This window comes from Seriola aureovittata, chromosome 13, assembly GCF_021018895.1.
Source record: "Seriola aureovittata isolate HTS-2021-v1 ecotype China chromosome 13, ASM2101889v1, whole genome shotgun sequence".
Classification (NCBI taxonomy): domain Eukaryota; kingdom Metazoa; phylum Chordata; class Actinopteri; order Carangiformes; family Carangidae; genus Seriola; species Seriola aureovittata.
This window is the reverse complement of record NC_079376.1, coordinates 6784581-6811223: the sequence shown is the minus strand read 5'-3', so window position 1 is coordinate 6811223 and position 26643 is coordinate 6784581. Positions and strand designations below refer to the sequence as shown.

Sequence of the window (26643 nt, the reverse complement as noted above, 5' to 3'; positions counted from 1 at the left end):
AGCAGAGTCATGATGCTTTATTGCACAAAGAGCTGCACTGAAATGATTTCTAGAAACATAAGTTCCGGGATGGAGACGAAAGTAGACATGTATAATTAGCTGTCCAGCCTGGGGGGATTTATCCTCATAAGGACAAAAGTTTTTTTTTTTTAATATGTCACATGAACTTAATGCCACATGAAACTGCTCTGTCATATCTGCCTTTTATTTCTATGAGGTCTGAGGTCATGTTTAAAGTTAAATATTATATATGATTTTTGGAGGCCTGAAATACATTTTGCTTTCTATATTCAGATCAGTTAATTTTCAGTGGTGAATTTCATTTGTTGCATCACATAATGTTTGTGTTGTTGTGTAGATGTTGATGTAGACAAGCCAGATGAGAAATCCATCATGACATATGTGGCTCAGTTCCTCAAGCACTATCCAAACCCCCACCACTCCGAGACTGATGGACAGCAGGATGAGGTACCCGTTCAAAACTTATATTATAGATAAATTGCACATAAGGCTCTGATACGTTGGGTCACTTTTGGGAAAAAACACCTCTGTCTTACCACTAGATACTGTAATAGGAGTGATATTTTATTCATATGTTATTATTTTAAAAGTTGTATGTGTTTTTGCCATCCCCATTTTCCCCTAAAATCAGCTAGTGTATCATCATTCACAGAGAATAACCAGATGCAGAGATCATAACAACAGAATATGCTTAATGAGAAATGCTTAACTCCTGCTGCGCTTAACTGTTGTAAGACCATGCCTGCAATTCGTCATGCTCATCACTGTTATCACATAAATCTCTGATGAAATTAAAGTAATCATAGCATGAACACAGCAGTAATATAATCATCAGGATTATGTTTTCCCGTCATCACAGACTTTCATTTCATTTCTCCATCTACTTGTTTTTTTTTTGTTTTGTTTTGTTTTGTTTTTTTACGCACATTAAGCTGCTTCTTGGCTCAATTCCAACTTTTGCACTGTCAGTGCCAATACTTCAGGTGAGAGATCAGGTCATAGTGCTGCATGCTTTTTGTTTGAAGTGAAATCCCGCCTGCATTCATCCTTCTCAGCTTCTTTTCTTTTTTTCCTTGCTATTCTAATGCCTTTTGGTGTGTGTTTGAATTTCTTTGTGTGCCTTGCCGCTTCCCTGGATAGTTTGGTCCCCAAGATATAGAGCAAATGCTTGAGGTATGTTTGACGAAATTAACAGACCTAATCAAAGAAGATACTTTTAATGTCCATACGCCTTTACGTCTTCCTCAACTTGTAGAACTAATCGGTGCTAAAATATAGAGGTTGTTTAATCTGTTAACATCTTTCTTTCTAATCTTTAACTGTGTGTTTCTGGAATGCCAGCTTGGTGTGAGTCTCACGATATATCGGCATGCTGATTTGAAATAAAAAAAAAAAAAGAAAAAGAAGAAGGGATTCAAATAAGTTTGTTCCTGTGACTCTCTAATTGTCCCAGAGAGAGGAGCGGAAGATGCTGAGAGAGCTGAAGGTGTTTTTAGACCAGCTGGAGAGAGATGTGCTGCGGGCCCAGGGAGCAGAGGGAAACCTCACTGACAAATATCAGGTGAGTCAGGCCGGAAAAGACAAAGTGCACCGTTATGTAACATTCTGCTTTGACAAAGACATTTATCAACTCTAACCACATGTGTATCTACTTTTACTATTTTTGGTTCTGCAGGCGTTTAAGAGCTTCCGTGTACAGTACGAAATGAAGAAGAAGCAGACGGATCCGCTGCTGCAGCCAGTCCACAGGGATGGCAAGCTGTCCGTGGACCAAGCTCTAGTCAAACAGGCCTGGGACCGTGTATCTGCCAGGGTAATTGTGCTGCGTACTTCCGCACAACATAAACAATTTATAACCAAGCCACAAAGAAAACAGAATTAATTATGATAGTTAATCATTCCCTAAATTAAACAAAACCTGAGTATTAATAATATATCTTTTTTTTTTTTCTTTTTTTTATTTGTCATTGTGCTTTTCTTTGCTAAAAAAATTGCTTTGCTGCACTGAAATCTGTTGTGAGGAGAGAAACACGACTCGGGTTCTTCTTTTTATCCACTGCCAGTGAAAGTTCAGTGGAGTGCAAGTGTTTGAATGAGAGTTTCTTCAGAGAGGAGCGGGCGGGAACAGAGGAGGTTTTGTTCTCTGGGCAGTCCACATCCACAGCTCGTCTGGACCGGCATAAAATCTCTTTTGTGGCCTGATTGCTTGTGAACATGTGGAAGTGTTTTGATCAGTACAGCCTCCTCAATGGTGGGATCTTGCTTTGGCAGAGTGGTTTTTTTTAATGGATGTCAATTGCAGCTGCTGGACTGGCATATCCATCTGGACAAGTCTCTGCCTGGTCCTCTTGGAGTGATTGGAGCCTGGCTTCACAGGGCAGAGATGGCTCTGAGAGAAGACATACCCATCCAACATGCTCATGACGAGACAGCCAATGTTCTTCACAGAAAACTAGAACAGCATAAGGTAACGTAGCCATGCAGGGTACCCCCTTCATGCTGTTAACATTGTTATACAAGTACAATATAAAGGGAAGCCAGTGTGAACATGAACATTTCAATTTTGCAGGAAGTATTAAAAAACTTGGAATCGCACAGGCAAACCTTCCACCAGATCCACAAGGACAGATCAGTGAATGGGGTGCCTGTCCCACCTGAACAGCTGCAAGACATGGCCGAACGGTAAGACTACTCACTGTCTTAAGATCTAATTGTATGTACTGGTTTATGCCTAAAAAAATAGCTTATATTTAAACATTTGGAATAATTATCTTATTTGTTTAATTTGCAGGTTTAATTTTGTGTCTACATCATCATATGCTCACTTGATTAAACTGGAATTCTGGGAGATAAAGTATCGGCTGATGGCATTTCTTGTGTTGGCTGAATCAAAGCTCAAGTCCTGGATCATTAAGTATGGCCGGCGGGACTCAGTTGAGCTCCTCTTACAAAGCTACCTTGTAAGTTGAAATAATTGGCACTGTAGTAGGAGAGTGAGTATTGCACAGTGTCTATCAAACTATTTAATATCATTACTTTTGTCTGCCTTTTCGTTCCAGACTTTCATTGAAGGCCACAAGTTCTTTGAGCAGTATGAGATAATCTTCACAGCCCTCCAGCAAGCTGCAGAGGTTTATGTAAAGTCTGATAGTTCAAGTAAGACTCTTTTCTGTTTAAGTGCAAGTTGTCTATTGTTTACATACATTATACATGTATATAAATGTTTATTTGGGCTCAAAGTAAATGGTTTTATTATCGATTTCATGTTATAGGGTCTAAGACCTGTAACAGAGGTAAGTCCAAAAACAGTCTGACAATCTTCAAAACCTGAACTTTGCCTGTCTCCTGAGCCATTTCTTTCTGTAAATGTGGGGCTGCGCTTTTCTTTTCTAACATACTTTTAACCCTCAGAACAGAAAAAGCATAGTATTGCATTAAGCATGAAAAAGTAACGGTAATCTAACAGTAGTTGAAAAGCTACTTTAGCATGATCGTTCTCGACCTAACACACTGTAGGATCACCTGAATGGCTTAATGATCAGCAGACATAATGAAATTCTTTTTTTTTTGTATACCTGAAACCCATATCGGTTAGGGTTTAACTAAACTGAACTAGCTCCTTATTTGATTTGCAGTCGATGAAGCGGAAGGGGTAAGTAAATTCCTCAGTGATGCCACGGCTCAGTGGAAGAATCTGGCTCTGGAGGTGCGGAGTGTTCGCAGCATGCTGGAGGAGGTGATCTCCAACTGGGAAAAGTACAGTAGCACAGTGGCAGGTTTGCAGGCCTGGCTGGAGGACGCTGAGCAGATGCTCAACCAGTCAGAAAATGCCAAACGTGTAAGTAGAGTCACTGAAGCTACTGATGATGAACAGTGTTATTTCTAATGTACAGCATTTATTTTTGCTCCTAACCTGTGAGTCGAATGTTTCTACCATAGCCACAATTGACACAGCTCTAATCGGCTGGACGATGTGCATTTACACAGGTATGTTCTTTGTTTTCTTCTCTTCTTTTAGGATTTCTTCAGAAACCTCTCTCACTGGATCCAGCAGCACATGGACATGAACGATGCTGGGAACTTCCTCATTGAGACTTGTGATGAAACAGTCTCACGAGATCTGAAGCAGCAGCTGCTTCTACTGAACGGGAGATGGAGGGAGCTGTTCGTCAAAGTCAAACATGTAAATGCAACAACAAATGTAACATGAAAAAATGTTACAGCTGAATTATTTAAGAATATCAAATTCATCCATCTGTTTTCCTCTGTTTGACCTGCAGTATGCAAGAGCAGATGAGGTGGATAAGTTGAGGCAAGACTACCAAGATGGTATTAATACCTTAAAGATGTTCATGGATGCAACCAATGAAAAGATGACTGCTCCTGTCCAAGTGTCTTTCCTGAACGTCAGAGCCTTTGTTCAAGATGTTGAGGTAAACGATCGATACATGTGCTCAGTTGTCAGTTTGCTAGGAACACTTGGCTAAAGCTAGTGCAGTCTGATACAATAATCCTGCAGTAAATCCTCCCTCCATGAAGATTTTAATGTTTAGTTTTTGTTGAAACTGTGTTGAAGAGCTGTTGATTCAGCTGTGTGATCATTCTGGGGGCTGCAGTTTGTGGCGATGTTGAACTGCATTTTGCTATGTTGACAGGTATTCTGATTATTTTGTCAGCCCCATTCAAATGAGCGGGGGTAGTCTTAAACAACAGATACACCTCCTTGTACAGCTTACAATATACTTTATTTGTATATCCCAACTTCCTGTAGGAGGTCAAGCACAAAGTGCCAGCTATGGAAGCAGCCTGTAAGGCAGCGAGTCGGACGGCTCAGCTGTTGACCAAAGACACGCCGCAGGAAGAGGTCTCACAGATGATGGCTGTGATGGCCTCAATCAAAGAACAGCTGAGCAAGGTGTGTGCATGTCTTTATACAGTATCTCATTCGATTGTTTAACCTGTCTTTAAATGTGTGTTTTAAAGTGGCGTGGCATTGTCACAGCTGATACTGATACCTACGGGTATTGAAACTACTGTAACAGATATTTGGTGCCAGTATTTAATATTTTTTATCACAGTCATCAGCCTGATCTAAGAGGGGATGCGTACTTATTAATACAAAAAAAAATGTTCACGTTGTAGCAACCACAAAATAATTTACCTGAATATTAACCAGAAATACAGCAGATTATTCTGCTTTTTATAATTTGCTGCATCATAATTTATCACTTTATGCAAATTATACGCAAATGATTGTTTTAAGGATATGTAAAATGTAGTTAATTATCCAAAATTACTATTTGATGTTATTGATCAAAACAACATATCTCCTTCGTAATTCAAAATAAAATTACAGTATATATATATAACCAGCATGCTGTCTTCCAATCAGGTGAGAGAGAGAAGTTTGCCTCTGCTGAGGGAATCTCAATCTCTATTACCTCCACTGGAAGAAATGGAGAAGAACATTACAGGCTTTTACCAGGCTCTGGAGAAGGCCAGTCATATCACCAGCACCACAGACTCTGAGGGACCAGTAGACTTTAAACAGAGATGCCAGGTAACTAATATAAGAGCATTATGGTGCCAGTTTTACTGAATGACTTTCAGATACATGGATAAAGATAAAGCTGACTGCCAAGAGAAACATGTTTTGGACTGATAAGTAAAAGCCTCAGAATATGAACAAAGGGCTAAAACCCTGCTTGTCACTGAATACTGCAGGAGCTGGCGACCTTCACACACAGCTGTAAGAAGTGTCTGACAGTGATAGAGAGAAACCACCAGACTATCCAGAAAATAATGAACAGCAGTAAAACCCTGCAGCACATGGACATGAGTCTTCTGCAGAAAAGAGTCGGAGACCTGCAGGCGTCCTCACAGGTAAAACTCAAGGCCTGTTTCACTCTTATGCAACCTTGTGTTTAAGCGTTTAAAAAAATATTACTGTTACATGTTTGTGTGTTTAGACAATGATTAAAGAATCTACTGAGTGGCGGAAGCACGTGGAGGCGAACAGCAGCCTCATGAAGAGGTTTGATGAGTCACGGGTGGAGCTGGAGAAGGTTCTTAAAATGGCACAGCACTGTCTGACAGAGAGAGGCAACCCAGAGGAGCTGCTCAAGAAACACACAGTAAGAAAATGGGTCTTTTTTTCCCAGTCTCTTAAGTGTACCCTGCAGTAACCATGTTACACTGTAATCCATAGACCAGTGCACTCAACCATCATGGTCTCGTCACAGTTTTGTTTTGTGTAAGCATGCATAAAGTGTACAGATGAGACACTCAAAACTTTATATCAACCTACACTCTGAGGTGCCAGTACCATACATAACGTGCAGCATGGAGCAGGTGCTTCTTGGAATACACAGTTAAACAACAGAATAAGTAAAGTGCATGTAAAATATTCATGACCTGTCCTGTACAGAGTGTGAGACACGATGAGGACTTGATATTTTTTTTCAGGAATTCTTTGGTCAGCTGGACCAGCGAGTTTTGAATACATTCCTCAAGGCTTGTGATGAGCTGACAGACATTTTGCCGGAGCAGGAGCAGCAGTCGCTGCAGGAAACAGTCAGGAAGCTGCACAAACACTGGAAGGTTGGTGTCATGAACAGTGACAGTAAAAACTGCACTACAACTTTGCACGCTGGTGGCTAAAGTCACGTCAATCTGCACAGTGGTGAAATCACTTTGTCAACAGTGCACAGGTGTGATAAATACATATGGGTCAAATGACTAATGGTCACAGTCTTGACTTTGCATTGATTTGATGTCAAATATCAATATATTTTTTCACAAATCCCACAAACACAAACTGATGAAAAATCTTTACTTTGTTTGAATTACTCCACCTTTACAGACGTGAACTAGAACAAGCAAAATTAACATGATGTTTAGTTTGGTGCAAGTAGGTTGAGCTAGTTGTATTTTGTCTCTTCCAGGATATCCAGACAGACGCCCCTTTTCACCTCTTGCACCTGAAAGTGGAGTTGGAGAGGAGCAAGCTGATGTTGTCGCTGCAGGAGTGCCAGGCAGAGGTGACCAGGGAGAACCGCCACCTGGCTAGCATGGGGAGCGAGAGGCTCATCAAGGAGCACAGGGTGAGCGTGGAGCGGCTGGCTGGCCGAGTTTCATGTATTGATTAGCTCAGTGTGAAATAATTCGATGCAAATTCACTGCTCTGTAGCAGCTTGGGAAGATTTTGATGAACTTGATCTAAAAGAACCGAGGCTCTTCCAGTGTCTAGTAAATACTGTTCTCCAGCAGCTTTTTATCTCTTCCAGGTTTTACAAATTCAGCTTCAAAATGTAATATTTTATTGCCATAAAATCTAAGACTGTCGCATTTCACTGAATGTAAAGCTCTGGAACATTTTTTTTCTGTAACTGAACTAAAACCAATGATATGCTGTGGTCATGGTGTTCACCACAACTGAACCAATTTAAATAGCTGTCTTTATGTTAGGCCTTCTTTAGGGAAAAGGGCCCTCAGTCCATCTGTGAGAAAAGGCTGCAGCTGATGGAGGAACTTTGTCAAAAACTCCCTGAGGGTGACCCTGCTCACCAGACCCTGGAAGTAGCAAGAAAGGACTTCTCTGAGGTCCAAGAGGAAATTGAGAACACCCATCAGAAGATATTACAGCACCCGGATAAATGGAAGGAGTACAACACAAGGTGCAGTAATCTGAAGAAGCTACAGTGCTGCAGTGTTTGCACCGTTCATACAGCAGAAGGATAGAGTTTAACTGAAGGTCTACTGTTGTAGAATCGTTGCAGCAGCAGAAGAATGTGTTATGCATTCCCACGCAGTGTTGTGCATTCATTACATACCCAAAGTAATCACGTTAAAATTCTTCCCTTCACTTGAGATACAGAGCGATAGTTGTGGTGAGTCGAAAGTTTTCCTTGCAGATTTCTTTAATAGATTACAAAATGCAAAATGTGTCTCATTACTGTAAAGATGTTGCTCTTCCACACACTGCTGACCATGAAGTAGAACACACGAACTGATCCAGACAGTTGGGTTTATACGTATCCAATTTAGCCCTGAAGTTTGATTACATTTTTGACTTACATTAAATTAAAGCACTAGTGTCATTTATTCCTGACATCCCTCTGAGTTTGAAGTGAAAATCTTTTATTCATGGTGTGAAACAGGTACGCTGAATTCTCCTGCTGGCTCATATCTAAAGAAAGCCAACTGAGGCTGCTGAGAAACCGAGCCAACGATCCCAGAAAATACAGCCAGGTGAAGGCTACCATCATGGTGAGTTTGTCCCATACATACCCTCCACAGTCGCCTCCTCGCCTCCTCTACGATATGACACTTGTGATGTGCTACTGTCGTGTCAGTGTCACCGCTGAGGAGATGAGACAACAAAAACGCTTTGCGTCTGATGACTCGTCTCACCACACGGCGTGTATCACACTCTGTTGTTGTGTGCAGGAGCTCAGGAATGATGCAGAGCTACAGGAGGGGAATCTTGGCTGGCTGAAGGCCCGCATGGCCGGAATGATTGAAATCTGCGCTGACAGCGATGCCCAGAGGCAAGGAAGTGCACTGAGCAAGCTCTCTACTGATTTTAAGGGTCTTCTTGCTTCGCTCTTAGAGGTAGGTGAAACTTCCACTTGTTTTATTAAGGTGCCAGACACAATCCTGACAAAATATCCCCCTCCTTAAAATCTACAGTATGTAGTTTGTAGAAGTACCTTATACAAAAATAGCAAACATATTTGTACTAAACTGAACATTCACACCCCTTCATCAGCTCATCATTTTTGTTGTTGCACTGTATTTTTATCCTCCAGGCTGAGAAGATGGTGCTGGCTGTGGGGGACTGTGTGCAGTTCAGGGAAGAAGTACAAACGACTCTGGATGATCTTGTTCACGGGCAGAAAGAGGCGCAAGCTGAGGTCACCAAAATACTGGACTGTCCAACTGTCAGAGAAGCTCAACAGCTGCTACTTGTTCACCAGGTACTGTGCACAAAAAATAATCCGATTTTGTTATTTTAAGAGTTTGGTTTTAAGGATTAATTTAAAATTAAGTTAATCCTTAATTTTCCCCCCTTTCCACAGCAACTGCTGAAACGCCTGAAGCTTAAGAGGAAGGACGTCCAGCAGCTGATCACCAGAGGTCAGCAGCTCCAGGCCGAGGAAGGTCTGGGAGAAACTCTGCAGCAGGACCTGCAGAGTCTGGAGAACACACTCAGCAAAATGGAGCAGAATATGGATTCACAGGAGCAGAGCCTTGAGGTGAGCAGTGTTATGAATTTGTAGTGATTCAGGAAACTTGTGCTAGTACAAATCGTTTCACATTGGATTAAAGCACTGTCACTCTGATTAATAACATGCAACAGTAAAGTTACAAAGAAGGAAGGTCGGTTTTGCTGCAGCTTCAGACTGTCGTTGTTATTGATCAGCCAATCACTGACAGACTCTGAGATGAATCCTGACACACTCGTGATCAATTTAGTAATTGAATGTGGTCATTAATTGCTCCATTCTCTCGAGGGTACTGTTATGTCAATAAAGTGGAAGATTTTGTTCTGACATTAGCTGAAACTGTGTGTATTTCACCTCTGCTGTAGAACGCCGTCTCTAGTTTTGAAGTTCTTGATGTTTAGTCTTTGTGTGTATATGTGCTTTTATGTTCAGTATCTGCTGTGTAATGGTTTTTACTATGTCTCTGTCTTGCTTGTATCTTTTAATGTGTAACATCAACGTTCCCAGGGACTGCGCCTTTTGGCCATCTCTGACACAATTACATCATATTGATGTTAATTAGTGTGTGTTGTCCCTTGTAAATAAATGAATAATGAAGCCAAGTTAAGTAAATTAAAGGGAAACAAACATTTTGTGGACAGAAAAGAGCCTGGTCAGGGCAAAGAGGAGAGGGCTTCCTGTTAATGCAGTGCAGATGCAGCATTTGTGGAAAATGTCCTGAATAGAGGAAAGAGAGGTCTGATTGATGTTTTCTGCTGGAGGGACCTGCTTTCTGAGGCAACACAGCCCCTTTAGAAGATAGTGATGCAGTGAGTCATGCTCTTGGTGGTGCTTTTATAGAAGGGTGGGGGTGGGAGTCTTGACATGAACACCGTGTTGGGCTTTTCTGTGCCATCGAGGATGCATTAAAGATCTAGGTATGAGATCCTCAGTAAGGTGCACACCAATGAACTTCATGTTCCCAGCTCTTTCATTAGCAGAATTGCTGATATCCAGTAGGGTGAAGTGCTTGCAGAATATTCGCTGTGCTACTTCTGTCAGTATGCTGACTCATCCCCCCTGATGATAAAGCCAAAGACAGAAGTGTCATCTATAGACATAATGGTTTGTTAGCACAGTCGTGTGTCAGTGTGCTCTTCTGGTCGTGATGTTGATCTGGGATTCCTGCCATTAGGTTATAATTCTTTTCTCACTGTGACCTTTATACTGAATTCAAGGACTACTGAGAATGGGAAGTGCTGTATAAATGAAATTGATTTTCCTTTCGACATCACTGATCTAAACATTGTCATCCATTTAGGTCACACTGGCAGCCTGGCAGGAGTTTGACAGCCAGCAGGAAGCAGTGCATGAGTTTGTCAACAAGGCCCGCTCCACAATGGAGAGAGACCTGAACTTCAGCAGTCCAGAGAGCCTGGCTGTTGAGCTTGACCAGGCTAGAGTAAGCGACACATATCCTGTGCTTTAATCTTGACGTTTAACTAATGGTATTTATTATAGCTAGATGGAGAGTATTACCAATATTCTTTATTTTGTAAACAGGTGTTGTTGAAGCAGTGTGAAGCAGAGGCCTCACATATGAACACGTTGCTGAAGAGAGCGACAGAAATTCAGCTCGGTCCCAAAAACAAGACTCTGCTTTTACAGCAAGCTCGTTCCCTCAGTGAGCAAGTGGACACAGTGGAGGCTGGGCTCAAAAAAGAGTAAGATGATGGTTTAGATTATATTTTCTTGTGCTAAATAATGTTTGAGGAGACATCAGACAGTATTTGCACATACTTAATGGTTTTTGCCTAAGTAGATATCAAAGGGACATGTACAAAGTAACACGGGAATATTTGAGTCAGTTCAGAATATTTTTGTGCGATGAATTTCACGATCTCAAGGACACAGATGTAGTGAAATGCTGAGGTTTATTTGCAGCTATTACTTTGCCAATTTAAAATGTCTCCTCTTGTGCTCCAGTGTCAAGACTCTGGAGGAAATGAAAACTCAGTGGGACCAGTTCGGAGCCGGTTTTGAAACCTTTTCCTTGTGGATATCTGAGAAGGAAAAGCAGCTGGATGTACTGAAATCTTCTACCTTGAATCTTGAGCAACAGATCAACACAGTAAAGGTAAAGTGCTGTGTACTGTGAAGCTCACAACCCTCTTATGTCCGAACAGTAATCTTTTCCCAGGAAGCATCAACCGCAAAAACCACTCTACACTACCGTTAAAATCAATAAGGCCTTCTTAAGGAGCAATTGGTGTTGGGCAAGACACAGGCCTTCTCTGCCCAAGCGCTGACACACTGTCTGTTTTTCCGACACCTGCTTTAAACCTCTATCATCAACACAAGGAGATGAGGAACTGTCTGTTTTTCTTTTTCTTAGACATAGCAGTTTCAGTGCTCACAGCCCGCCGTGTTATTTGGACGTGTTTTCAGAAAGCTGTACGAAAGCTTTGTTCAGTTAAACATACACCATGAATGTGTTTTAATTTGTTGTTGTAGTGATTTAAATGGCATCTGCTGAATGGTGACATTAAAGGAAAACTCATCTCTTCTTATGATTAGTGGCTAGAATCTCTGAATTGAACTGTCAGCAGTTGAGTTGCACTGTGAGTAATGTAGGCGCCACGTTTTTCGACAGCAGCCTACAAGGCTGTTACAGGCACCACAATTCATTAGTGTTTCACCTACACTGGACAGTTATAAAACACTGGGTGATTATCTCAGGCTTGTTTTGTTAATTGTTTTTCATCCATATGTGCATGTCCAGACTGTTGGTACAGAGCTTCAAGGGCGAGCCGAGGTCCTTTCTCAGCTGGAGGCAGATTCCCAGGCGCTGGCCCAGTTTGTGTCTTCGGGGGAGGCAGCTCGCATTAAGGCTCGTCTGACCCAAATCGGCAGGTACTGGGAGGAGCTGAGGGAGAGTGTACAGCAGCTTGATGGACAGCTGGAGGAAAGCTCCTCTCACCAGCAGAAGTTTAAAACAAGCCTCGAGACAGTAAGTAAAGCTGAGTTATGATGATACAGTACGGTAATCAGGAAAGATATGATCATACATTTGTGATCTTTATTGTCTCCTAGGTGCAAGCATCTCTCGACGAGCTACATATGAAACTGGAACATCCTATTAAATCCTGCACCTCCTCATCAGAGACCTACAAAGCTCTTCAGAACCACATGGTATTCAGTTGTCTCTTCTTGTCTCTGCGCTTCGTACTGAGCAATTATTTTCTTTGCTGCTTTGATTTAAAAAAAAAAAATCGTATCAATGGTACTTGAAATTGAAGTGCAAAGCAGTGCCTGTTGATCCTTTCTGTGCAAGTCTTCCAGCTCTCAGGTCATGCTGTGTAGGTCACTGTCCTTTACGATTAATGTTCCCCAGGACGTCTGTCAGGGTCTTGAAAGGCTGAAGGGAACCTTACTGTCTCTGTCAGCTGGTGCTCGCAGACTCAGTGACAAAGAGCAAGCCGAGAGGACTGTGACAGAGCTGAACTCCAGCTATGACCAAAACATACAGGAGGCAAAGGACAAGCAGAGCACTTTGGAGAACCTGCTTTCTCTTTGGCAAAAGTAAGAGCTGTTGAACAGACAGGACACATCCCAGGATTTTAATAGCATAAGAATAATGAATAATGAATGTACCCTCCACTTTGACTGTGAAAATGGAAACATAAATCAGATTGTTACTCTTTGAGATACCAGTGTTTCTATTGATGTGTTTCAGGTATGAGAAACAGCGTTCAAACTTTGTTTCCTGCCTGGAGAGGAGTGAATCTGCATCCAAACTGGAGAGTCAGTGTCTGTCAGCTGATAAAGCCAAACTCCGCACAGAGCTACAAGATTTGCAGGTACAAATCATTTCTTCTACTAAACGCATCTAAAACCAAGTCCTAACCCTAAAAGAAATGGTGAATTAATACATAACATACATGAAAATTTCCCTTCAGGCCTTGCACTCTGAAGTCCAGTACCTGGAGCCGGCTCATGCTGAACTAGTATCTCTGGGGAACTCATTGTATGTGACTGCACCTGAAGAGAGAGTGAGGCAGCTGAAAGACGAGCTGGAGACTCTGCAGAAGAGATTGCACGTTCAAAATGAAAGCCTGCCTCAAAGGTACAGATAGATAGTTGAACTGGAAATAAAAGTTTTTCATTGTAATTTTCTTCACAAAATCCATTTTTATAATCATCTAAATTCTAGGATTGATTTGACTCACTATGCTGCCGTTTTGTCCCGCAGAATCAAAGATTTTCAGAACCACCTCTCCCTGGTGGAGCAGTTTGACCAGGCCCTGCTTAAATTCTCCCAATGGAGTGAAGCCATGCTCTCAAATGTGCACTCAGCTTCTCAAGTCAACATTAGCAAGCTGCAGTCTGCCGCCGCACAAGTAAAGGTAAGATTTATTGCTATCCATTTGTGCATGTGGAATGCTGCTTTTCACCAGGACCATATAAAGTCAGTGAGCAGATGAATAGCGACTTGCTTAAGAGCAACACCTGATCCCCTGTCGCTTGCTTTTTGACAGGAGACCCAGGCGGCCCTGCAGAAGCAGTCCAGTGTGAGACAGAGCTTGGAGCAGCAGGCCGAGAAGCTCTGTCAGTTCTGTGAGCCTGGTGATGCACAGCTCCTCCGCAGCAGAGCAGACAGCTGTTTGCAGCCCTACATAGAGGCCCAGCACATAGCGGAGCTCCAGTTAGAGTGTCTGGAAAGGCTTGAGGCTTTTCTGCAGACCCACAGTGTGGCTGCAGGGGTGTTGCGGGGTCTGAGACAGACTGTGGAGAGTGCAGGGAGCTGGGATCGCGGAAGAGTAGAGGAGCTGCAGCAGGAACTGGCCACTATTGTCCCAGACATTACCCATCTTGAGACCCTGGCCGTCAATCTGGACAGTAGTCTCTGCAAAAGCCATCTCCACATCGGTGCTGAAGAGGGGTCTCGTAAGTCATGTCGTATGCTGGCTGATTCACTCAGTGCTGAGCTGGATACAGTGAGGAACCTACTTGGTACTAAGCAGAGTGAAGCAGAGGCCCTAGGGGCTCTGTGGACCTCATTTAGACAGCGGAAAGAACAGCTGCTCAAAGCTGTGGAGGACATTGAAGAAAAAGCAGATCACCAGAGCTTCAAAGAGCCGAGCCTGCATGCTCTGCAACAGAGGTAAAGCAATATAAGGTCAATGATATCAATGATAATATTACCATTTTGCACTATTAACAAACACCCATGTGTGGATACGAGAATGCGGACGACAGCATCATATTATCCCTTTGTTTGTCAGGCTGAGGTTCTTTAATCAGCTGGAGGATGAACTACAGTCTCACCAGCATGAGGAGCAGTGGCTGAGGGACAAGGGCAACCAGCTGGCCCAGAGAGATGCGGAGCTGGCCGGGGAGGTGCTGAGGGAAATCAGTCTGCTGGAGACCACGTGGGAGGACACCAAGAAGCTCATCACAGAGAGGTGCGGGGACGGGAAAGAGTTTTTCATCCCTTTTTAACAACAGTCTTTTGTTGGTTTTTTTTTTTGCATTTTCTCTTTTATCCACTTAATTGTTTTTTTTTTACAGTTTGTTTACATATAAGCTTGTATGGGTAATATAGATCGCTCTTCTTTTGACAGACAGGAGCAGTGCAATGTTCTTGTTGAGCTCATGAGAGAATACCAAATCCTGAAAACCTCCATCAGCAGCGTAATTGAGAGCACTGAGCCTCTGGTTGACATAAGCTCTGTTCTGAAAGACCACGAGGAAACCAAGAGGTCACTAACCAAGGTCAGAATAAATGTCAAAACACAACTTGTTAAGCTTAGTAAAATATATATCTTTGAGGATGTGATCTCTCTTTGTTAAATTTAATCTGTTCATGACATAAATCCTAAAAAAGAAAAAAGCTTTATGATTGGTTATCAGATTGCTTAAATGTTTCGCTGTGTTTGCTCCATTTCTAGCATGAGGCGGTGAAGACAGAGATGACGGTCAAGCAACATGACCTGGACCAGTTTTCCTGCAAAGGAAAACAGCTTGTGATTGAACTGAAGAAGATCCCCGACTGTGACTCTGAAATGATGAAGAAGGATATGGAGACACTAGTGGATCAGTGGCTGGACGTGAGTCTGACTATAATCCTGATGTGTTGATGTGATGTGTCATTCAAGTGTTTTTGATTGTTTTGGGACAACAATAGAGTTTCTACACAGAAACAAGCTATTTTAGGTTTCAGCTACATTGACATTACTTCTAAGTTGGATCAATTAATTTTTGGTTTTGGTTTTATAATGAGATTTGTTCACAAGCAGGAAATCCTTTTACAATAGTCTGTTGAAAGTTTTACCGACATTCTCTTTGCTTCACATCCTCAAACCATATGTGATAAAACAAGTGCACATGATCACACTTATGTCCACACACACAGTATTGTCCTGTGTGGTCAGAGACATGAAGGTTTGTGCCACAATTCCCAGCCACAAAAGATTCACTGTGAAGTTACTCTAAGATATTTTAATTGCCACGTACAATTTGTATACATGAAATGGTCAAGAAAAATGTTGTACTCTGTGTTATGTTGCATTAGCAAGCTGATATAAAACATAAAAGCTCTGTGCAAGACTTACAACACAGAGTAAACATGCGTGGCTTATTGAATCCACTCTCCAGGTGTCTGAGAAAATAGATGACAACATTGATCGCCTGAACCAGAGTGTAGCTCTGTGGGATGATGTGCGTAAGATCAGCGAGGACATTGAGAGCTGGACAAGCAGCTGTGTGATTGAACTAAATGAAAGCCTCAACAACCTCAACAACAGTCAGAAGGTGTCGGAAAGGCTCTCTACGTTACAGGTATGGTTTTCTGATGTCACAGTAAAAGAGGGTAATGATGTGTTTAGATGTGGTTTTTCACATAGGACAATGCAAATGTTAAATTAGTTTGGTAATCTTGCAGATTACCAAACAAAGCCACTCAGAAGAGTGTAATACATGCTTTTTCTCTTTTAATACATCCACAGGCAGAAATGGGTGAGAAGGAACAGAAACTTGAAGCCCTGCAGAGCAGAGTCTCAGAGCTGAAGAAGTGTAGTCAAAGTCAAGAGACTCCTGCTAAATTACAGGTATTTAATATGATAATGATTGTATTTATTTTGTTTTTTTCCCCACAGAAGAAGTAAGGCTCCCTTCTCCATATGCATATGTGTATATAACTTTAATTCTTCTTGCTTCAGGTGCTGGAGAATGACCTGCGGAAGAAGATCAGCACTGTTCAGAAGCTCCATGAGCAGGCCAGGGGAAACCTCATGGACTTCAGTTTCCAAAGGAAACAGCTGGAGGATTACATCTCACAGATGTCTGCATGGCTGAAAAGTATGGAGGATTCCTTGGTTTCTTCTCCCACTGGATCAGATCCTGAGGACATCTGCAGAGTGAAGGTACAGTGTTGATCTTAATCCTAATCAACCCTTCTTTTCCTATAAATATCAGAGATGAGAATGTGAGGAAGCGAATCAACTACTAATCAACTTTTTTACATATACTCGAAGGACCTTCAGAAGGAGCTGCAAAATCAGCAGGGAAGCATTGACTCTACCAGGGAGAGCCTCAACACCCTGTGTAGAAAATATCCCTCTGAAGAGCTGGCTGGTCTGGGTTCAGCACTCACTGATCTCATCAAGACCTATGAGTCTGCAAACCAGCTTTCTGCCAGGACACTCGCGTCACTGCAGAACTGTCTTCAGCAGCAGTTCAATGGTAAGAAATCTGAAAAACATCTGAGGGAAATGTGTAGTTTCACTAAGTGGCCGCTTGATGTGGTGGCTTAAATGCCGCACTATTGTAATACTAAGTAAACGTATACATTCTGCAATACATTACACAACTAGCAGCCTAATCCTTTTCCTATCCGAGGGAAGACATGCATGTGTGAGTTTAAACTTGATTCTGTTTTAGTCTCCACCAGATATTAATTTTCTTTTCCCTTTGCTCCTCAGACCTAGTTCAGGAGTTCCATCGCTGGCTTTCCGAACAGAGGGAGATAGTGAAAGAATGCTCTGACCGATCTGGAGACACTCAAATTGTGGAACGCAAACTACAGAAACTAAAGGTAAAGCTAGGTCCTAATTCAGAAAATATCACACATGCCAGGAGCTACGAGTACAAAGCTAAAAGTGATTTGAATTATCTGTCAGGGCGCCATGGATCGTGTGGAGGAGGGTGAGGTCCGTCTCACACAGGTCTGTGAAGAAGGAGAGAAGCTCCTACTCCATCTTCCCAAAGCCAGTGCCGGGCAGGTCCAGCAGCACCTTTCCTCCATCCAGCAGGACTGGGACAGCTTTGTTGAGCAGTGCAGACAGAACCAACAGATCCTGGAGGACAGCGCATCCCTCATGAAAGGGTAAGAGACTTACATGAACCGGTTCTGTAAAGCACATTCTAAACCCCTCTATTTATGAATATGCCATTCGAAATTCCTTATAGGTTCGAGGGTCGCCTCAAGAAGCTCAGGTGGTGGTTGGAACATATGGAAAAGAGGATGACCACGGATCTGTTGGAAGCCAGTCAGCGTGGTCCTGAAAAGGCTGTGCTTGAGCAAGTGGAGGAATATCAGCAGGAAGTGCTCAAAGAAAGGTGATTCTACTCTGTGTTTCTACTAATAAAACAAGATAGGCTTTTAATGCCTTTGTAGCATCTGACAGTATTCCTAAAAGGATCCCTAATTATTGTTCCAATTCATTCATCAAAGAATATATTAAAACATTTTACTTCTTTCCATTTAGGGACTCATTTGAGCGTTTATGCCAGGAGGGCCAGGCGCTAAATGAAGGTGGGCGAGGCGACGGTAGTGAGACGAGGGTGTCAGCTCAGCTGCAGTCACAGCACCAGGCCTTGCTGAGGCGTGTGAGAGAACGGCTGCGCAGCTGCCAGCTCACTTTACAGGAGCAACAGGCCTTTGAAGAGACACTGCAGACTACATGGACCTGGCTTAACGGAGTCCAGGAGCGCCTGGCTTCACTCAACAGCACAGTTGGCAATAAAGAGACTCTGGAGAAAAGGCTAGGTCTTGTACAGGTCAGTGAATAATGCCCTGATCAAAGAGAACATACTACTTTGGAGTCCATGTTTTTTTTCTATTTGCTGTAAAACTGTTTTCCTCTGTGTGTAGGATATCCTGCTAATGAAAGGCGAAGGTGAAGTGAAGCTCAACATGACAGTGGGAAAAGGAGAACAGGTCCTGAAGCACAACAGAATGGAGGGGCAGGAGGCCATTTGTTCACAGCTACAGAGCCTGAAGGATGCCTGGGCCAATATGTTGATGACTTCAATGAGTTGCCACAGGTAGGAAATGTGTCCTCTTTTATTCTTTCAGGGAGAACTGTCAGATTGAAGGCTGATAACAGTGTCACCATAGTTCATAACCCTGAGTAACATGCATTGTGCTGTTCTACCTTGCTTAATAACATTTTATCGTTGCTCATAGTCGTCTGGAGTGGACCGTGGCCCAGTGGACCAGCTTTCAGGAGAATAAGAGTCAGCTGCAGCAGTGGATGGAGTCAGTGGAGCAGGAGGTTGGGATGACTCTGCCTCAGCAGCCTGGCCTCAAAGAGAAATCAGCTTTGCTTGAGCGACTCAGAGCCATCCTGGCCGACGTGGACGCTCACGCAGGAGCACTGTCACGCCTAACAGACAAAGCCGTGGAGATGCATGAAAAAACTGGCGACCAGACCTTTGGACCAGAGTCGAGGGCAGAGCTCAATGCACATTTTGCTGATATCTCAGCTGTTGTCAAGGTGATCTAGATACTTGCATTGGTTAATAGTATTTGCAAATACCTGCCAAACCTTAGATGAATAATTTAGGAAAACTGGGTCAGCAGAAAAGAAGGTGTGGATATGGGAACATTAAAAAACACTCTCACAGAGCAAACACTTTGCATCATGATCAGCTTTCTTACAAGCTGATCTAAGTTTCCAAATTGTGTCTGAGAAGCTGGTTATATCATGCAAGTTTGACCACTATTACTTTAGTATCTTAGATGGACATTTTGCTATTTTACACAGTATCATACACAGTAGTTGATGTTTACATTGTCTTTTTATCCCCAAAGGGTAAAGTGCAGTCCATGCAAAACATTGTGTCTGAGCATGAGCAGTATCTTGATGCTGTGAGAGACTTCAACGACTGGCTGATCTCAGCAAAAGAGGAACTCCAGCGCTGGTCGGACCTGTCAGGAAACTCACTCTCTATTAAAAGAAAACTCTCCAAAGTGCAGGTGAGAAACTTAAAAATGTTATACTACCTGATGAGAGATGTCTGACCTTCAGTGTGTTTTCTGTCATATCTACTCTGGGACTTCTCCCATCCCAGCTTTAGCCTCAAAACCTCCACATTGAGTCACCTGGGAGACATTGTTAGTAGGTGTTTGAACCAGTTTAGCTGGATCCTCTCAGTGGAGTAGTAGCTTGACTCTGAGATGAGATTCTAGGATAACTGAGCTCCTCTCCGTGTAGGAAAGACTGAGCATTAATGTCCAGTCATTTCTACCACTTGTGACAACAGATTTACATTTTTGGTCTCAGGTGATGACACATGACCAGAATTTATATTTTATTATTCCCTTTAATATGATCGAAGACCTCAGCATACCTGAGAAGACTCCTGTTAGGCCCTTTTGGCTCTGGGGAAAACTGTATTTAAAATTACATGCTTTAAAGATAGCACTTCTCTAAACTTATAACTAGTACTTTTGTAAGTTGACGGAGGTGATAAATTTCTCTTCTCAGGAGTTGCTTGACTCTAAGCAGCGAGGCAGAGAGAGGCTGAATCGGGTTCAAAGATGTGGGGCAGTGGCGAGAGATCACACTGGCTCGGGGGGCTATGAGGCTATGGAGCGAGAGGAAGCAGCCTTATTGTCATCATGGGAACAGTGGGAACGTGGAGCACTACAGACACGGGCCAGTCTGGAGACAGCCCTCTCCCAGATAGCCAGCTCTGAACAAGAGTTCAGCAGCTTGTCAGCACAGCTGGAGCACGACCTGCAGGATTTCAACCGTAAGCTACACAACTGGCGTCTGCGTTTGGCCCATGCAGATGACAAAAAGGATGGAGAGGAGGCTGTTAAGCGGTGGCAGATAGCAAAGGTAGGTCTTGGCTTAATTCAGTCCTAATAGTAAGCCACCTTTAATACGAAACAAGCAACAATAGCAGTAGTTTACGAGAACATATAAATACTTTTGGTTGTTCATCACTTCATGATATCTGTTTTCCATCCAGGACACGTTAGAGGAACTTGTCAAAGCTGAGCCCATGTCTGATAGTCTAAAGACGCAACTCAACGATCTGTGCCGGTTCTCCAGAGACATGGGCACACAGTCTGAGAGAGTGTCTGCTCTTATTAAAGAATACAACAGGTGAGAAAATGAATGAATATAGCACATAGTAGTCCTGGTTCTTCAAGGTAAACTGTCACTACATTTAGCATTTAGATATTTTATGTCTAATTTGTAAGATATATTAGTTATTTTAGACGATTGCCAGATCATTACACGGGATTTGTTGTACAAGTATAGATCAGGAGTGACTTGTACAGGTCATTGCAATGCAGTGTAATAGCCCCACAATGAATACGACCGTAGTTAAATGTTTAGAATAATGATTTAGCTCTCTTTCCGCATCCTGGTAGCCAAATGGTTAGAGTGCATACCACAAGGCTGCAACGTCCACAGTGTAATTGTGTATTTTTGAACTGCATTATATTGTATTGCATTGAACATTGCACACCACTACATTCACATATCTGGAGGAGCAAACATATTAAAAACACTTTACAGTAAACTACAGCTTAATACAACAAATCACAGACTGCAGTCTACAACGACAAGTTACTATATAACTGAACCGACACCTCTCTAACACACTGTCACCAAAAATGTAACATTTCACATGGTTTTTTGATTGATAGGCATTGATTAACGATTATACATGTTACTTGTTTACTTGTTTCTAGTCTGAGTCTCCAAGCGTCCAGGGAGTGCCAGAGCAAAGAGAAGCTGCTGGAACAAGGTTTCCGCTCATCCTTCAGAGAGTTCCAGCAGTGGTTGGTCAATGCCAAAATCAACACAGCCAAGTGTTTTGATGTCCCTCAAAATCTCAATGAGGCCTCATCTAGCTTGCAGAAGATTCAGGTACAGCACTCAGAGACCTCATGCTGTCGGAAAAATGTATTTGATTACCACTTAACACTTCAGTACCGTGTCTCTTTTTTTAACCTTATACATAATGTAACTGCAACTAAATAACCCAAAACTGCAAGATTAAGAGTTTTACTGTGTGCTCGAGTTGTCATCTCATCTCTCCTGTCTCTCCTCTCAGGAGTTTCTAAGTGACAGAGACCAAGGTCAGTCAAAGCTGAATGCTGTGGTTGCAAACGGTGAGCTCATCTCCAGTATCGTAGGTAAAGACAAAGTCGATGCAGTTCGGGCAAAAATGAACACTGCCAGAGAGGACTGGAAAAATATGATGTCTAACCTGCACAACAGAGAAGCAAGTCTACAAGTAAGCATCTAAACATCTGGGCCATCTTTCATGTCATTCCCACAGTAAAAACCTGCAGTGTATTAATACATCTGAAGCCAAGGAAACATCTCATCAGTGTCTTTTGTTTGTTTCAGAACGTTTTGTCTCAGATGAAGGATTTTGAGGCAAGTGCCGAGCCCCTCCAGGAGTGTCTGAATGTGACCGAGCTGGCTGTACAGGAGAGCAGCACGAGGCTTCATGATCTCACAGCCAAGAAGTTGGAGCTTCACAAGCTACAGGTACCAATGTCCAAAATCCACCGAGCTTGGAACGCCCCTCATGCTCAAGTGCAACAACCACTCAGTGCTTGAGTGCCAACCTGACTACACCTGTCATGTGCAGAAGCTCACCATTCCACCTACTGTACATTACAGTGTTTTAGCGTAGCTATTATTTGCCTAGGAAAAACTGCCAAGAGCTTATGCTAACTGCCAGTTGCTTGCTTTTTGAATTCATGCCATCTTTCTGCTTCTCTTTGCTGTTTTCACATCTTCTTAAGTGTCTGTCATAGAAATTAATTCTCACTGTATTCATAAAAGGCATTTTAAATGTGTTTAAAACTATCTACCAGCTGTTTCCAGAGGCCTTGATTGCACGTCTTGACCACCGAGAGCTTTAACAGTAACACTGGCCAAACATCTCATTCTCTTTTCTTTTTGCCATGTTGCCATCTCTAACCCCCTCAGTCTGTGTCCGGAGTTAACTGTCTTATATCTGTGTGTCAGCTTGCATGCCTCTTTGATAACCTGCTTGTGCTCTTCCAGTCTGTGCTTGAGGAATTAGCCTCTCACGAGGTTCAGCTGAACAGGCTGAAAGAGAAGGCCCAGCTGCTGTGGGATGAACACGCGGCCGGCAAGGGTTTTGTGCACCGTGTCTCGCAACTCTCTGCTCAGTACCTAGCTTTAACCAACCTGACCAAGGTACAGTAATGCCTTCCAATCTACCTGTGCACTGGGGCTTTTCTAGGGGTAGAGCTGGAGAGGAGACAGAGGCACTAGACTGGATCGAGCTCTGATTTAAGTTATTTTTACAGATGATAAACAGAGAAGGTACTAACACACCATAATTAAAAACTAATTTCTTTCTTTTGTTACTATAAGTCTTATACACAGGATATACAAGTTAATTTCCTTTATGCCTGTTGTACTAAATCTTTATTAGTCATTCAAGAATCTGCATGTGCAATTACCAGGTTGAGCCTAGTGTGAATTAAATCTCTAAAACTCATAGTGATCATTTTCTGACTGTGTCCTGCTTTGTAATTCTGCAGGAGAAGGCATCTCGGATCGATCGAATAGTCACCGAGCACCAGCTTTTCTCCCAAGGGTTAAAGGAGCTTCAGAACTGGGTGGCCGATACGAGCCACATGCTGCAGACTTACTGCACCCCCACTGCCGACAAAAACGTTCTTGATAGCAGGATGATCAAGCTGGAGGTATACAGAGTCGCTGGTAGTTTTCAAGGAGTTATCACAGTAAATTCCCAATATAGCGTTGCAATAAATACACGTGTGATTGTTGCACCAGGCCTTGCTGACCGCTCGCCAGGAGAAGGAGATCCAGCTGAAGATGCTGATCACAAGAGGAGAGTCAGTTCAGAGAAACACCTCAGCTGAGGGAGTGCCTGCAGTCCAGAAACAAATACAGGAGCTAAAAGATTCCTGGGATGCTCTACTCTCTGCTTCTATTCAGTGCAAAAGGTTTGTTCTCTTCCACAAGTAACAACACCTAAAAATGTGTTTCTAGCACCCTTTTGGTAGCTTCATAGCAACAGCATTGTTGACCAAAAAAAAAAAAATCCCAAACTGTTAACTATAAAAAGTGTGAAGTGCACACAGTGTGTAAGCGCTGCAGCTGCTTCTGTTTTGTATTGCAACTATTGCTACAACTACTGTACCGTTGTCTGACTTTGTCGCACTGCACTCTTTAAAACTGACAGTCAGCTGGAGGGTTCCCTGTCTCAGTGGACCAGCTATCAGGAGGATGTACGACAGTTTGTGGCGTGGGTTGAGCGTGTGGAGGAGAGTCTTGACCCCACGGACAAACAGTGCCCAGAGATGAGAGACAAAACTGCAAATCTGAGCAAAGCCAAGGTACTGCAATTTTCTGTCATGCTGTAAGACTTGTATATGAGTTAGTGAATTACCTTACCACTCTGATAGTTGTTTAAATACAGAATATATTTGAATTTTAAACCCTAAATTCTTACAAGTAATGAAAATGAGTGGTGAACGTTTTTAAAATCTTCCAGCAAAGAGCCATTTAACCACAATAGGTATCAATGTGAATTAATGCACAGTTGATGGATAATGTTACTCAACCTTTCCTGTTGTTTCAGTTGCTGTATGAAGAAGTGCTGAGCCACAACACCCTGCTGGACACCATCACTGCAAAGAGTGCCAGTATTGCTGAGAACTATGTTGCTCAGCTGGAGCTCCAAGATCTGCAAGAGTGCTATAACACCATCAAAGACAATGCCATGGTAACGAGCAGCAGAAGTGCACAACGCTAGGCAGTGAATCCTATTTAAAATGCATTTTGGCTTTAGTACTGTGATACAGTTCACTTTTCTGTTGCTCTTTCAAAAGAAGTATACATGTACAAACCTGTGACAGGATAATTTGATGGCATCATAAAGCGATGGTTTACTGTCATTTAATAAGGCTCATTCTTACGTTTAAACACAATTTGATATAATAAGTGATATTCATCAACAGAATATTCATTAAAAAGTATCACACAGTTAAAGTGTGAAAAGTGAAAGTACCAAAGCAGGAGCCACATAAACAAAAGGCAATTAGCTCTTAGATTACGACTGATTATCCTCACTGTGTTCTCAGAGGGCAGTAGGCAAAGCAGAGGAACTAGTAAAAGCCCACCAGGAGTATCAGCGGGGTCTCCATGCGTTTGAGGACTGGCTGGAACAGGAACAAGAGAAGCTCGCCTGCTACACCCAGCTGGAGGGCGATGTTGATATGCTGGAGGAGACTCTCCAAAAGCTGCAGGTGTGGAAATGATCAGTGTGGAAATATTGTTGTAAATAATACTGACATTTAATTATATTACTGTTACTACTACACAGCCTGAAATGTTATTCCACATAAGTAATATGTTTTCTAAAAGTTTAGAGAGCTCAATGTGGTCAACCACATCTGTGTCACTACAGGAACTACAGCTGCGCTGCACGGAGGGCCAGGCTTTGTTAAACACTCTGCTGTGCAGTCGAGAACTGGTCGTTCCCTGGGGACTGCCTCAGATAGAGGATAGAGCGCTGGAGACCCTGCAGCAGGAGTGGAGGTTGTACCAGGCCCGGCTGGCCGACACACGGGCTCAGCTCAACAGTGCTCTGGCCAAACTGCGACAGATGGAGCAGAAGTTCCAGCGTCTCGACAGCTGGTTAAAGGGCATGGAGACCAAAGCACAACTGCGTAGCCATCGGCGGTCTGACCGCGCCACTAAAGATGCTCAACTCCAGCTAATAAAGGTTAGCGTAGTGTGCACACAGGGTGTGCATGTGAAATATTTTTTACCCTTGTGCAAAACTATATAATTATGTATAGTTTTCAATGCTGTTTCAGTTGCTGGATAATTTCTTCACAAGTGACAAAACACTTTTAGTGCAGAGCAGGTCACTGCAGTTCTCATCGTTTTCAAGAGCCTTGCAGCAAATTCATTTCCAATGGAATCAATGTAACTTCCTGACACTTTCCAGTGAAATGAAAAATGAAGATAATTGCCCCAACATCACTAATGATCCTTCTTTTATCAGAGCTGGCAGGAGGAAGTGCTGGTTTATCAAGAGGAGATGGAGGGCCTCAGTCTTTTGGCCAGCAGGTTCTGGATGAAACCCATATTAGCAGTCGGATCAGTACCAGAGCCACTCAGATCACAGCCCGCTACCACGCTCTGCTTCTGCATTTACTGGTAACATCTTCTTGAACACAGCACACAGTATCACAGTAACACATAAAGTTAATGTTATATATATATCTATAAGTATATACTTGAATACATGCTTGTTGATAGATTTGTCCTGGTTGCTTTAAACTTTTACTTTACTTTTAGTTTTAAAATCTTTCTGTAAATCTTTATTTTGACATGATCCTAACATTGTTTCATCCTCCGCCTTTGTGTTGCAGGAGACGATCAAACAGCTGCAGGAGGAGGTGTCCTGCATTGAAGAGGCTCAGTGTGTCTTCAGAACCTTCTCAGACTGGCTCAGCAAAGCGCAGAATAACTTCAGCACTGTGGCTATAAGTATCGATGTAGTGGACCGATTTGCCATGGAGAGAAAGATGAAGAAACTAGAGGTACACTCTGACATAGAACACATGCCTTTTGTGTGTTATTGTCTGCTCTGTAAAGACCATTCATAGCATTAGAACTTCAACATGTCATCAGTGGAAATGCGAGCAACATTGCACTAATAAAAGAAGCAACAGCATGATAATCCAAGCCCATGTACCTTTCAGGCTCTTCAGGGTGACATGGAGCAGGGTCACACTTACCTGAAGGCAATGAGGGAGAAGACTCAGCGAGCCATGGCGTTCTTGGAGGAACCCGAGGCAGATCAGCTAAAGGAGGAGGTGGAGACCCGTCTCTTCCAACTGGAGGAGTTGATGGTGGCTCTGCGCACAGAGCACAGCTCCCTCGAGAAATGTATCTCACTCTCCAAAGACTTTATGGATAAATACAAGGCCCAGAACCAGTGGGTGACGGAGACCAAGAACCTTTTAGCATCAAGTGTAGAGCCTAAAGCTGAACTCTACCAGAAGAAGGCTCAGCTAGCAAAGTACAAGGTAACTTAATATTGGTTCATGTTTTTGGAAACCGTGAAAATAGAACAAGACAAC

The 26643-nt window shown here is 42.7% G+C and overlaps 1 protein-coding gene across 1 annotated transcript in view; it reads left to right on the top strand.

The window, feature by feature from the left end:
• syne1b (spectrin repeat containing, nuclear envelope 1b) overlaps positions 1–26643 on the top strand; it is a 70541-nt gene that overhangs the window by 7911 nt on the left and 35987 nt on the right. Inside the window, 63 exon segments of the mRNA XM_056393714.1 lie at positions 359–468; positions 1162–1194; positions 1475–1582; positions 1697–1834; positions 2324–2488; positions 2591–2703; positions 2813–2981; positions 3081–3177; positions 3294–3314; positions 3657–3859; positions 4040–4204; positions 4302–4454; positions 4793–4936; positions 5414–5581; positions 5746–5904; positions 5991–6155; positions 6487–6621; positions 6966–7124; positions 7489–7697; positions 8181–8289; positions 8470–8634; positions 8832–8999; positions 9102–9278; positions 10549–10689; positions 10791–10951; positions 11214–11364; positions 12010–12237; positions 12321–12419; positions 12622–12809; positions 12964–13087; positions 13187–13353; positions 13480–13633; positions 13766–14391; positions 14513–14692; positions 14852–15002; positions 15179–15337; positions 15885–16067; positions 16235–16336; positions 16448–16651; positions 16763–16970; positions 17210–17322; positions 17408–17613; positions 17697–17846; positions 17996–18287; positions 18382–18554; positions 18697–19006; positions 19324–19488; positions 20000–20356; positions 20490–20626; positions 21223–21400; positions 21588–21770; positions 21887–22030; positions 22556–22711; positions 23062–23226; positions 23318–23490; positions 23730–23883; positions 24129–24272; positions 24631–24795; positions 24957–25274; positions 25560–25611; positions 25614–25714; positions 25930–26100; positions 26263–26589. Coding sequence (XP_056249689.1) covers positions 359–468; positions 1162–1194; positions 1475–1582; positions 1697–1834; positions 2324–2488; positions 2591–2703; positions 2813–2981; positions 3081–3177; positions 3294–3314; positions 3657–3859; positions 4040–4204; positions 4302–4454; positions 4793–4936; positions 5414–5581; positions 5746–5904; positions 5991–6155; positions 6487–6621; positions 6966–7124; positions 7489–7697; positions 8181–8289; positions 8470–8634; positions 8832–8999; positions 9102–9278; positions 10549–10689; positions 10791–10951; positions 11214–11364; positions 12010–12237; positions 12321–12419; positions 12622–12809; positions 12964–13087; positions 13187–13353; positions 13480–13633; positions 13766–14391; positions 14513–14692; positions 14852–15002; positions 15179–15337; positions 15885–16067; positions 16235–16336; positions 16448–16651; positions 16763–16970; positions 17210–17322; positions 17408–17613; positions 17697–17846; positions 17996–18287; positions 18382–18554; positions 18697–19006; positions 19324–19488; positions 20000–20356; positions 20490–20626; positions 21223–21400; positions 21588–21770; positions 21887–22030; positions 22556–22711; positions 23062–23226; positions 23318–23490; positions 23730–23883; positions 24129–24272; positions 24631–24795; positions 24957–25274; positions 25560–25611; positions 25614–25714; positions 25930–26100; positions 26263–26589 — 10793 coding nt within the window.